Source organism: Alligator mississippiensis, chromosome 2 (assembly GCF_030867095.1).
Source record: "Alligator mississippiensis isolate rAllMis1 chromosome 2, rAllMis1, whole genome shotgun sequence".
Taxonomy (NCBI): domain Eukaryota; kingdom Metazoa; phylum Chordata; order Crocodylia; family Alligatoridae; genus Alligator; species Alligator mississippiensis.
The window spans coordinates 242,453,140-242,467,068 of record NC_081825.1 but is presented as its reverse complement, the minus strand read 5'-3'; the positions used below and the strand labels follow the sequence as shown (position 1 = coordinate 242,467,068).

At 39.9% G+C, this 13,929-nt stretch overlaps 1 protein-coding gene across 11 annotated transcripts in view; it reads right to left on the bottom strand.

The window, feature by feature from the left end:
- FSIP1 (fibrous sheath interacting protein 1) overlaps positions 1 to 13,929 on the bottom strand; it is a 255,856-nt gene that overhangs the window by 83,320 nt on the left and 158,607 nt on the right. For 10 of the 11 annotated variants that reach the window (XR_002093174.2, XM_019496478.2, XM_019496474.2 and 7 more), the window contains one exon: positions 8,593 to 9,139. Coding sequence is in view for 10 of the 11 variants with exons in the window: in XM_019496478.2 (XP_019352023.1) it covers positions 8,593 to 9,139 (547 nt within the window). In the remaining variant the exon portion in view is untranslated. Of the gene's footprint in view, positions 1 to 6; positions 7,745 to 8,592; positions 9,140 to 13,929 lie in introns of those variants that run through there. The other variant, XM_059723002.1, reaches the window with a different exon arrangement.

The following is a 13,929-nucleotide window of genomic DNA, read 5'->3' as shown; positions in this document are numbered from 1 at the left end:
CTGCACAAAAGAAGAAATTATACACAAATTACTAAAATATTAGTAATATTCACAAACATAAATGAAAGCAGTAACCATTGATTTTAACCAATCCCAGACACATTTAGACTAATGTAATGTATATTATTTTTGAGGACCAATGTCAATTACACTGACATCCTGAGTGGACAAATAAGCAGCTATCTAGACACAGATGCTTGCAGTCGGCAGTGTTACAGACTAACTAACATGAGAGAAAAAGAGCTGGTAAACGTCCCTCTGCATACAGCAAACAGTTACCCTTCAGTTATGCCTACATCTTCAACTCATGTAATTTACACCAGTGTAATTTTACCCCTAATTTTTCAGAGACTAACTTCCTGGGATTCAGTATTTTACACTGATGCAGAGTTGTCAATATGGATATGTTGATATTGGTGAGATAACCGTACTTTAAGAAGGCCCTTTTAAGGGTGCAGAAGCATGCTATCTCAATGTGACAGAAGAATGGGGAGTGAAACAGGAGGCCAGCCTGCCCACTCTCTTCAATGGGTTGAAACTCGAAATAAATCCTATAGAAAGTGGAAATTCAGTCATAGTACTAGGGAAGAGTACAAGTGCATCACATGGGCGTGCAGGGGGGAAATTGGGAAAGCCAAGACGCAATTTGAGATGCAGCTGGCTATGACCTTATTAAAAAATAAAAAAGGGGATTCTATAAGTATATCAAAAGTAAAAGGAAGACCAACGAAATAATAGGTCCCTTACGGAATGCAAAAGGCAATATAATTATGAATGCAGAGAAGGCTAAACTATTTACTGCCTTTTTTAGTTCAATCTTCATGAACAGTTATAACTATCAGATGATGTGTACAATTGGCAGAAAAGCTAGGGAAGGAAGCAAACACCTTAGAGAAATGGTAGAACAGGTTAGGGATTACTTAGAGAAGCTAAATGATTTCAAGTCAGCAGGGCTGGATGGAATGCACCCTAGGGTACTGAGGCTGAGGTAATTTCAGTGCCATTAGCAATCCTCTTTGAAAACTCATGGAGGTCAGGTGATGTCCCAGATGATTGGGAAAGGGCAAATATAATACCCATCTTAAAGAAAGGGAAGACTGAGAATCAGGGAATTACAGACTAGTCAGCCTGACCTCAACCCCTGGAAAGATCATGGAGCAGGTCCTCAAGGAATAAATTGTGAAGCACCTAGGAGAGAACAGGGTGATCAAGAACAGCCAGCATGGATTCACCAAGAGCAAGTCATACCTGACCAACCTGATTTCCTTTCTATGATAAGGTGACAGGCTCCGTGGATGGGAAGAGAGCAGTGGATGTGATGTACTTTGACTTTATAGCTAGGCTTTTGACACAGTTTCCTATGATGTTCTCATTAGCAAGCTAAGGAAAAATAGATTAGAAGAAAGTACTGTAAAGTGAATACATAAATGGTTGGATCATTATGCTTAATAAATAATTTTCAATAACTCAATGTATAGTTTCGAGAATGTATTAAGTGGGGTTCCCCAAGGGTTTGTCCTGTTCAACTTCTTCATTTATGATTTGAACAACAGGATCGAGTGCATACTTAGCAAATTTGCAGATGACATCAAGTTGGGTAGAGTTGCAGACACACTAAAGGGCAGGGCTAGGATCCAGAATGATGTAGATAGACTGGAGAAATGATCTGCAATCAACCAGATCAGATACAGCAAGGACAGGTGCAGTCCTGCACTTGGGACAAAATAATTGCATGCACAAATACAGACTGAGGAACAACTAGTTGGGCGTTACTACTGAGAGGGCCCTGGGGGTTATAGTGGACCATAAGCTGAATAAGAACCAACAGTGTACTCTTGTTGCGAAAAACACCAACACTGTATGGTATTAACAGAAGTTTAACTTGCATAACAAGGAAAATGATCCTTCCACTCTATTTGGCACTGGTGAGGCTTCACCTGGAGTGCTGTGTCCAGTTTTGAGCTCCAAACTTAAAAAAGGATGTGGAGAAATTGGAAAGAATCCAGCAGACAGTGATAAAATGGTTAGAGGCATGGGAAATATGACTTATGAGGAAAAACTAAAAGAACTAAGGTTATTTAGACTGGAAAGAAAAAGATTAAGGAGGGATTTGATAACAGCCTTCAAATACCTGAATGGTGATTATAAAGAGGATGAAAATGGGCTTTCATCTGTGGCCATATGTGACAGGATTAGGTGCAATAGCCTCAAGATACAGCAGAGGAAATTTAGATTGGAAATGAGTTGGAACTTTTTGACTCTGAAGGTGGGCAAACATTGGAACAGGCTGTGGAAAAGTAGTGGAATTTCCTTCCTTGGAAGTTTTCAAGAGCAAGCTGGGCAGACTCTTGGCTGGGATGCTTTAGGCAGGGATGATCCTGCCTTAAGCAGGAGGCTTGACTAGATGACTCCATAAGGTCCCTTTCAGTCCTACTTTCCTATGACCCTATGTCAACTGACACTGATGTTAAGAATCATTACACCAATGTAAATGTCATTTGTCCCACAAACTTTAATATTCACACCCTTACATGTACATAAGTTTGGCTTCTATTTGTTCTAACAGGCAGCATATGTGCATCCAGAGGCGCATTTGACCCTAACTGCATGTCCTTACCAACTCTCAAGACATAACTACATGACTTCTCTCTAGTTGTAATCATAATGATTATGTGATTATTTTATGATAATGCTAATCATACTTCTTTTAAGGTGTGTTATTTTGTTTCTATATGTAATTTTGCATCACAAATCACAATGTTATACAGTCTACAAAATTAAAATAGAAGCACTTTTGGCAACGAACAAGTACCTTTATACTTCTACATTACCTGAAAATCTAACATTAACCTCTACTTAATTTAAACCACCCCAGAATATGTCTGAGTTCATGAACTAGGGAAAAGGCTTAAATTTCACTGAATAAGAGTTGGGCTACAGAGCTGTACTGACAGCTTCTTTCCAGGTGAAAAGTTCTTTCTCAAAACAGGCAGGCAGAAAGAGAATAATTAACAGCAGGAATTTAAGCAAGATAACTTGGCATAGATATATTTTAACCCATATTATTAAAAGCCTTTTTTTTTTGCACAAAAAATTTACTCAAAAGGGCAACCACTGTTGCCTAAAGGACAGTGCCCTCCATGGAACTCGGGACTCCTGGGCTGCATCTACATGTGCACTTTAATGCGCAATAGCCTATTTTACTGGGCATTAAAGTATCACGTAAAAAACTGTGCTATTATGCTTATGCACAGTAAAACAGGCTACTCTGCATTAAGTGTCACTTAAAAACTGTGCTCATTTGTTACTGTGCATTAAGGCAGCCTAATGTGCATTTGTTTAGTACCTCACACTGGAGGTACTAAATTTAATGTGCATTAGGAAAAGTGCCTTAATGCATGTGTAGATGCATCCCTGGTTTCTAGTTCCTGCTTGATTACTAGCCTTCTTGGTGTCTGTGAGCAAGTGAATTCACCTTCCAGTTTCCCCACTTAAAATGGGGATAAGCACATGGACCTCCTTTGTAAAGTGTTTTGAGAACTGGTGGCAAGAAGTGGTATAAGAGTAAACACTGTATTCTTATTTAATTATTTATTATTACTAAAAGCATAAAGTGTATGAAAAAGATTAATGATATGAAGAGAAATACACCTAAAGACTAGTCTATTATATGGTTGTACATTATGTGCTTTCTATTTAACACAATTATAAAGATACAATTAAGAAGTCAGCTGTCTCAGAAAGAGGTCTCTAGCAGCCATTCTATGGAGTGCTTCCCACCAGTCTCAAGTTACTTGCCTACTTTCATGCCTTATGGAGTTATCTGGCAGAGGATTATTTTTCACTTAGGACCAAAATTGTAACTTTTGTTTGGATTCTTCCATTCTGCCTAGGCTGAACGTGTGTTTTTATTCAACAAAATGATATGGCAAGATACCACATTTCTTGATGGTTAATAAGTTCTATTTACTTTTTTAACCATAGGAAACAAGGTGAAAGGGCCAAATTCTGTTCTTCGTTGATCAGAGCTCTAAGAAATCAGCCTGCATCTTGAGGCAAAATTTAGCCAACTCTTTGGGAAAAATGCCTGTGTGAAATTACATGCTGCTTTATTCTTGTTTTCTTTTTTTCCCCCCTGATATTGAAATGCCTGCCTTACATTTTCTTAAGACAAGTTTAAGATTTTCCACGCATGCCTGCATAGTAATACATGGTCAAAATTTTAACTCTTAAGGTATAAAACAGATATTGATGTAGCTGATTGTTTCTGAGTACAGAGCGTTTCTGCACTGACTACTACAATGGAAATTATTGTGAAGGTCTGGATGTTTGCTGCCTAAACTTCTCCCTATGTTAAGGAAGCTGATCTAAAACTACTAGCGTATCCGGCAAATGAATTTTACAAAATAGGAGGTGTCATGGCAAATATTCAAAAACAGGTCAATAGCAGACACAAGCTTTTGAGTTTCTCATTCTAGTTGTTTTTGGAGGGATACCATATAATATCCACTTCAACAGGTAACAAATGTCAATGCTCAAGAGCTTTCTTCTATTCTCTGAAGTAATACATTTCCTCAAATTATTTAAAGAAAAGCAGATGTGATACAGAAGCTCAGCAAAGGCAACCTTTTAGAGCTTGTGTAAGACTTTCCTTTCCTAAATAAGATATGGCACAATGGACTTTCTTCTCTCCTGAGCTTTGAATAGCCCAATGTCGTTCTTACAAGTGCTACATTATTTCTAGTAAAAACAATAGAAGCTTTAGTAAAAATTCTCCACAGTACAAGTAATAATTCCTTGACAAATAAAAATCATGTAAAGCCAACACAGACATTCTGTTTCAGAAGGACAACAGGTGAATGCCCACACTCCACTACCCTTCTAGGACAGTCTCATCTGAAAACTTGATCAAGGATTACTTAATATGATTGCAGTGGAAAATACTTATATTTGAAGCAAATTTACCATATGTAAAACATCTGGTATAACAGGGTTTTATATAGTGTATACACACACACACACACACACACACACACACACACACACACATATATATATATATACAAACATGTGTGTGAGAGGTTCAACATTCAGCAGTACAGTATATACTAACCCAAATATTTTTTTTCATAGAATCAAATGTATATGAACAGTATGACTTAGCAGAGCATGTATCATGATACATCCTAATGTTATTTCTATCCTACAGATCAGTTGTTAATTCAGTGCTCTGGATCAAATCTTGCCTTTAAGTAGCTGTGTTGGAGCAGTGGCTGGCAATCTGTTAAGGCCTTTTAAGACCCAGTTGGGTTCACCATGGGTAGGTGGGCACTAGGACCCAGTCATCACTTCTGCTTGTCCCTGCCCCAGGAAAGGGGAAAACACCCACTGCTAACACTTCTCTCTGGTCCAACATGGGAAAAGTACCTGTTGCCGCTGCTTTTCCCTGCACTCAAAGCCAACACAGGAAAGGTACCCACCACTAGCATGAGGAAGGCACCTGCCAGTTTTACACTGGTATAACTCCATCTGTTTAAAAATACCACTTTAAAGGCCCAGGAAAAGTATATACCACAAATCAAAAAGGGTAGCAACTAGACCAATAAAATCCCTGCATGGTTTAATAGCAGTTAAAGAGGCCATTCAAGGCAATAAGGCATTTTTCAAAAAAAGATGTAAGACATGCCCAAATGAGCAAAATAAGAAATGTCACAAACTCTGGCAGGTAAAGTGTAAATGCTAAATAAGGCAAGCAACAAAAGAATTTGAGAAGCATCTAGCAAAAGATGCTAAAGTTAATAATACAAACTTTTTTAAATACCTCAAAAGCAGAAAGCAAGTGAGAGAACTGCTGGGATTATTTGTTGACCGAGGTATAAAAGGTGCATTCTGAATGATAATGCCATAGCAGAGAACCTAAACTAATTATTTGCACACAGAAGAGGATAAGCACAAGGAGAGAAAGTAGAAAGATGCCAAGCGTCTCAAGAAATGTATACATCTCCTTTGCAAGATAAGTTATCACAAGAAGGAAAGAGTTTTGTCCATGAACATCTCAAAATTCACCAGAAAGGTAACCTGTGCCCTTATGATGTGCAGAACCATGCCCAGTACAAGCAGGTCAGGAATTTTTTCCAAATGGCCAAAAGCCTCAGAACAGCTGATGGTGATGTCTCTGGTCTAGGATAGAAGGCAGAAGAACTTTAATTCCAGAGTAAACTTGGATTTGAATGCTTTCCTGGAACAGCTTAGCAACTATTCAGTGAAGACTCTAAGGAATGTGACTATCCCAAAATAAAAGTATAACCAGTTCATCACAAACATGAGGCCAAGTTTACTAGAAGGGGGAGATTTGAAGATGGAGGTATATATTCTTTAGATAGACTACATATAGGAGGTCTTCCTTGTACAAAATCTGTAGTATGGACTGAGGGACCCTGAGCTTAGTGTGCTAGAGCAAAGGGTACAGTAACCTCTTTGGTTTGTTGTCCAATTACCTTATATTTTAGTGCCTGATTTTTAAGTCAGGTGGAAGTCAGAGACAAATGTCTCTAAATGAAGAGGGACAATGCCTGGAACATAACTCAATGGCAGAATGTAATATAATTACCCAAAATGTCCCAGGCATGCAGAGGCATGGGCAGGATTTTTGATATAAGGAAAAGGTTTCTTTCTAGCATGGGAGAGGCTACTGGATGTAGTCGGGTTGTTGAAAGTGTGAAAAGTGCTGCTGGTTAAGACAGCCATGTCTGCAGGAGGAGACAAGCCCAAAGAGAAAGGACAAAGTAGACAAGATACGGTTTTTACTATGGTATAGGCCAGGGCTGTCCAAGTGGCAGCCTGTGGGAGGCTAAGTTGTGGCCTCTGGGCTCCGGTCCAGCCACCTCACCCCACCATCACTCCAGCTGCAACAGCAACCAGTCTCTAGGCTCCCTCTCTCCCGCTGGCTGCTGCTTCCTGCCTCCACCCCAGGAAGGCAGGGCAGGGTGGCAGCACAGGCACGTACGGGTGAAGCTGGTACCACACGGTGCAGTGGCAGGGAGAGGTAGGAGGGAGAGGTGGTTGCTGGTGCAGCACAACATCAAGGCACCCACCCACACAAGCACATGGCATAGGAGGGGATAGAGGAGAGGGTATGCATGCAGTGGTGGGAAGTGGGAGGGAGCATTCACAGGGCGTGCAGCCTAGGGGGTCTGTGGCTCACCCTGGTGCAGCCCACAGGGCACACAATTGACACAGGTGCAGCCCATGAGGTGTGTCATCCCCAGACTCTTAGAAGTTGAACAGCCCAGGTTTAGATCACTAGGGAAATGCAGAGTTCTTACAGCAGCAGAGCAAAAAGAAGGAGCAGGGGTGAGGAAGAGAGAGTTCAAAATAGGCAGCAAAAACCCCTGGGGGGGAACTGAGAAAGCTTCCGATAAAAGGGGAGGCTTGTCCTCCAAGGAGAGGCTGGTTTTTGATGAGTAACTGAACTCTGCAAAGAAAGATACTGGCTTCCTGACTTATCTTATGTTCTTCTCCAATCTTTCATCCTCATATTTGTCACTTCATTATTTCTCTTGAGAAGGAAAACAAAAAGGAGATCTTGTAGGGTTGCTTTTTCATGCTCCCTGAATGAGAAAGTAAGTAAAGACTGGGTGTGAAGAGAAGGGCCACATTTGAATAGGCTTAGTTACTGACAGTCTTCTTTATGTCCTGCTTCCAGGTATGTGAAGTCATGTTAGCGTAACTTACAGTATCTTTCCTACAGAATGAAAAAAGAAGAATAACATACAATCAAAGAAACAATTATAAGCAAAGCTTGACAAACTAATGCCATAAGAAGATGATAAGATACTCTGCTAAGTTAGAAATTAATCTACAAAAGCACTTTCCCAATTTGAAAGAGCTTACTAACATAATAACAACTCATAATTTGGCAAACTAAATGGGATTTTAAGGTCCTCTATAATCAAACAGCCTCAGCTCAAACTCAGTAAAATCATGACTTGCTACTACTGAACAGAAAAGACAAAAAGCAGTTTGTAGAAATGAACAGCTTATGCAGTGTTGTGGCATGTCAATGTCTTTTTGTCATACAGGGAGGAAGTTTCAGAATCAATTTGATTGTTTTTCTTCTAACTAGATAACGTAAGTTTATTTTTAAAATATATTATTTGTCATATTAAATAAACATACACAAGAGGTATCTCCTAGGACTTTTATGTGAATTATGGGAACGACTATGAGAATACAGTTTCTCTGACAACAGAAGGAAAGTTCAGATGAAAAAATGAGGAACATGATTTTCTATTATAAACCAACACTCTATATGTGTAGCCAACTTTATTTTCCAGTTGACAGAATTAATCACCATCAAAAGTATATTTCATAAGAGGACTAATCTCATGGCCAAATATGTCAAGGTAAGAATTTTGATAAACATTTAATTCAGTTTTTTGTGTTATTTCTGGCATAGTGCTTTGCTTCATAAAAGTACATCCTTGCCCCACCATAGTAATCATAGTACATTAGTGCATACCTTTGGTAAGAACTTGCTTGGTATTTTCATCATAATCAAAAGCCTATTTAAAAGATTGTTAAGAGCCTCACCTCCTTTGGTTTGCAATGGTATGCTGGGAATGTCAGCCTCTGTGGATAGCTCATTGTTCACACTGATGCCATAGAATGGTTCATCCAAGAAAGAAGGTTTTTTCAGGCTTTTTGTGCTGAGTGCTCTTGACATAAAGTAACCTTCAGCACTATTCATATCTGCAATTTCCTGTAGACTTTCTAAGTCATTAGGTTCTTCTGTTTGGACCACCAAATCCTTTGATAAATGACTATCAGCTATTGCTTTGGTGAGACAGAAGCCTGGGGATTCATTCTCTGCACAATTGTGTTCATTTTTGTCCTCAAGTCCAGCATTCTCCTGATCTGCTGACATCCTTACACTATGGGTTTCACCCAACGGATTAGAAAGAGTGGACATTGAGAGAAGGGTAGCATCTTGAGTTGTGTAACATGAGAAAAAATTTTCATCAGAAAGCAATTCCTGAGATTTTGACATGGGAACATTGCTTATTGTTCTCTGAGACTGCATACATTCTTCCAGAAGGGTCTTGAGCTGTTCTTCAGAGAGACAAGGTAGCTCTTCAGGCTGGAAAAAAAGGAAACATTTCTTTCTGTCAAAATAAAGAATAAACAATTTAAAAGACACTAAAAAATAACTGGGATCCTTAAACTGCAAGGCCTAGGTTTTGTGGCTAATACTGAGATTAGAAATACTTATACATAATAGTACTATACAAAATCTCTCCACAGAGTGCAAGGAGAATAAGACACTGAAACTTGTGAAGAATGTCTGCTGTATAGTGTGCACTGAACAAGAAAGGTGGTTCATTTTACCTAAGATCTCCCACACAATTTAAATTTGTTTCTTAATGATAAAAGCACAAGTCACAAAGTTTAATATTTACTTCTAAGTTTCAGTTATTGAGAGAAAAAGAGTATCTAGCCAAAAGATGCATTGCTGTTTGGCTAATATATTTGGAGAGCTTGCATCATATATCCTCTCCTCAGTCAATTTCTTGCATAGACAATAGCAAAATGGAGAAAGCTTACATTCATGGATATTTCTTAAAATCTGATACTAAATATGGAGGAGGTCTTAAGTTAGCCTATTGAAGTATCATAAAAGTATTATAAGATTATTGGAGGGGACGTTAGTCATAGTTGAGCCAAAGCTTAGTTATAAGCAATGATTTAATTACAGCTGCACTCATTTATGCCAACTAATATCTCCAGCACTGCAGTATCTACCACCTCCATTCTGGGATGCTGATCTCAACTCTCGGAGAAGACTGTCACCAATCAACAATAGTGCCTACAATACCTGCGTTTGCTCTGCAGGTCACTTCACCCAGCTACTTACTTTAGGTACATGAACTGATGTGATCACAGCCTGAAGAGAGACAGTTGTACGGTTTACAAGGTAAAACTCTTGATTCATGTTTGTGAATGTAAAGAGCTTTCAGTGAGGAGGAAATTAATGCTATTTTGTTAAACATATCTTGCTTATTCAAAATGTCAAATTAATGTTACAAAGTCAACGGGATGGACATAATGGGTAGAATTCTATTCCCTTTTGTGTGTCCAAATGGCAGCTTTCTAGTCATGTGAGTGGCATTTTTGTATGCATACACAGTATATGCACATAGGCTAAGAGTGTGCAGTAGGATATGCACTGTCTGGGTACTTATACAACTACATACACATGCCCAATCTGTGTCTAAGGCTTGGAACAGAAGTTACACATAAACTGGTTTAAGTGATCAGAAACTGGTTTAAACCTGTAACAGAACATAAGTTCAGTGCTCATAAACCAGTTTCAAAATGACTGAAACTGGTTTAAGTTAAACCTGGTTGAATGTAGTATCAGACTTAACTGATCTGAGTTAAACCGGTTTATGAAATTTCTGTCCCAGACCCCTTCCTGGTTCAAGTTAAATCACAGTCCTCCAGCATGCTTTTCAGCCCTGGGCTGGGCTGTGCTGTCTGCTCCAGAGAGCAGGGCTGGCCCTACCCCTCTGCTCCCTAGCTTGAGCAGTGACAACTGGCTCACTAGCCTCACTTGCTAGCTCACTGGCCACCCCAGGCTGGGATCTGGGGCCAGAGAGGGGGGTTAAACTCACCTTCCCCCAAGTATGGAGCTGCCCTGCCCTGCCCTGCTAAACTTAGTGCCGGCTGCAACTGTGGACTACAAATCTCAGGAGCACCTGGAAGCAGAAAGAAGAAGTGACAAGCAACCCTGTGGAGTCCTGCTGCTCTGATGCTGGACTGCAAATCCTAGAGACATTGGAGGCAGCAGGAAGAGTAAGCGAATACACCTCCCAGGCTGTGTTTATAGTTTTTAGTTTATAGTTTTTCAGAGAAAGAACTATTCTTGTTCAAGCTTTTATGAATTCAGTGCTAGTAGAGCTCCCTCAGTCTGAGGCAGAGCCCTGGGCTGGGGCCTGGCCACACCCCCTCTCCTCCAGTGTGGAGCGGGGAAAAGCCTTGGAGGGCATTTCTCTTCCCTCCTGTTCAGTGGTGCCTGGCAGGCATGCTCTAGCACTCTCCAGATTCTGGTTTGAGCCACTGCAGGCATGTGGCTGCATTTCCTGAATCAAAAGTGAATGTGTATGTTCATTTGCTTATCATTTCAAATTGCTGCAGCTTAGACTAACCTGCAAAGACTGAATCAATTCATCCTTGGGCTGTTAGACTGTCTGTACTTAGCCAGATCATGAAACTGTAGGAAAATCTTGACTAGTAACGAGCGGGGAGGCGGTGGAGGACAAGGAGGGCCCCCCCCCATGTAGGAGTAGGGGCTTCCCTTGCATTTAACAGTCATTGGATAAAATGAATGCAGAGCAGTGCAATGGGGAAGTTTCTGCCCTGCTGGAAGCAAAGACATATCTACCACTTGTGTCTGCTGAGAGGCACCTTCAAAAGGAGCACTGGAATACAGCCTGGGTAATGCATGACATGTGGTATGGTGGTTAGAGTGGTTTTTATAGGTGGTTTCTCCATGCTGGGAAGTCACAGAGATACAGTGTAAAACCTACTCTGGGTAAGTGCCCAGACCTGTGTTCTGCATAGTTCCATACTTACTGTACTTACAGATTAATAATTTACAAAAGTTTCCTTATAACCATTCTTTTAGATTACTTGATTTTTGTTGGGACAGGTCTCTTGTACCTACCCTGGTCCCTCAGACCACATCCGAGGGGGAAGGGCAGGAGTGTGTCAACAACTCTACCTCTGTAGAATCCAAAAATATGCACTATACAATAGTGCAACTCAAGGCAGCATCAGCTCTCCCATGAGCAACTGGTGCCTCCTGAGTCAGGGGAGGTACTTCCCTCCCCCCCCCCACCTCCCAGCAGCCAGTCAGTGACCGGGGAGAGGTCCCCCCTGTGGCCGATAACACTGGCCTGGAAGTACCAGCAGCATGCTGCTGGCATTTCCGTGTCGGTGCGATTGCCCACGGGGGGACCCCACCATTCGGTGCAATTGGCTGCAGGGGGACCGCAGGGATCACTTCTCCTGGTGCTCTTAGGCACATGCACCCCCCCTGTGCACCCCCTATGCATTGCCACTGAGCTCGCCTCAACTTTATCTGAGGCTGAGAGAGATTTTGGTGGATGGAGAACAAGCAGAACACTTTATGTGGCTCCTCCTCAGTGCCTTCTCTCCTTCCCTCCACTAAGTTTTATGAGGACAAGTCAGGTAAGTATCCCATCACAGTACCCTTTCATGATTTGTTTTACTGATTTTTTTTAAAATAATATAACTTTAACATTTAAGACAGGCACAAATACTGTAAAGAATTCTATCTATAATTCCATGTTACTAACTGTCCTTGAGATGAATTTCGATAAATAGTTGTATATTTTGTAGCTTCTAGATAGGACCACACTAAGTGTAGACAGCTTCCTGAATAACCCTATGTTATTTCTTCATAAATTTGGGGCACACAATCAATACTTAATTCAGATCAAAACGGCTGTTTTTTGTGTGTCTGCCTAACTATGGAAGACTGGAGAGTCACTTTAGGGATATCAGAAAAAATAGAAAATAAAAACATAACTTACATTGAAACCTATTATATATTTGCAACCAAATGAACACTTAAATACCTATGGCACTATACTGTATCAAAATGTAATAATTGTATTTGTGTCAAAAAGGTTATTTTATTGTTAATTGTAAGCAGTTACAAATCTCAATGGTCAGGATAAACTGTGTGGTCTAAAGCAAGTACTAAAGACTGTAATTCTCCTCAGGTGTCTTTACTCTAGAATACTTACAAAATTGTACTAAGTTACACTAAAGACAAAATATTTACAGAGATACTATTTTAATAACATATAAATGTGCATGATGTGTATTATTCCAAAGATGGAAATGGCATACTGGACAAAGGGAAATGAGCAATGAATTCTGATTCTTATTATGACTGGAAAAGTTCTAGTTGTTCTCACTAATTTTTAATATGAAACTGAGTACTATTTAATCATTAGGCTTTTTACTGCTAATGGTCCAAGAAATGAATTCCTAGCCTGGAGATTGGGATGCCTGCTAATGACCTTTTCAGTAGGATTCTGTTTGTGCATGCAGCTAATGTTTTCTGACCACAAGTTGCCTTTCTGTACCTGAGGGTCTTTTGTGTTTAACTGAATTCCTCTGAGGCATCTCTCTATAGGAAAAGCTTTACTGCATGTGGTAGGAATGCAAACTTGTAGTTACTCTGTGTACAGACCTACTGTGACTCCGGGGTTACAAGTACAACGCTTCAGGACTATTTTCAAAGTGACACAGTAACAGATATAGCCTACCACTGAAAAGTCCATATATTATGTCTCAAGACAGGGAGAGAGATAATATATCAAAACTGGGAGATTCTAAATAGAGTAAAAGAGCCATATATCACTTGCAATAAACAAGAAAGCAGGGTTCAATATTTTTCAAATATAGAGTATGACTAGAGAGAAGAGGGAATTAGCCTCTCTGCTTTGTGATATTTGATTTGGACAGGGTGACAGTAATCTGTTATGTCTATGCCTCTATTTGTTTGAAATTATCACTTTGATTCATTAAAGTTCCCATGGATGTATTTAACTGCAGTGAATGTCAAATGTATGGTTGTAATCTCTGAAATAACCTTTTCCCTTCCTGCTGAAAAAAATCCCTTATAAAAGTGCAATAATCTATTAAAAACACTGGCTTTTGGTATATCAGAAGTGGTAACTTTTGGAAGTTTTAGATTAGTGATCCCTAAAGTGCACAGCTCTACTATGTTAGTGATAAAGAAATCCTTGTCCTATACTCTGTATTACAATCTCATGCCTACATGTAATATCATTTGAAAGGCAATGTCATGCATCACTTTCCTTCATCAACAAT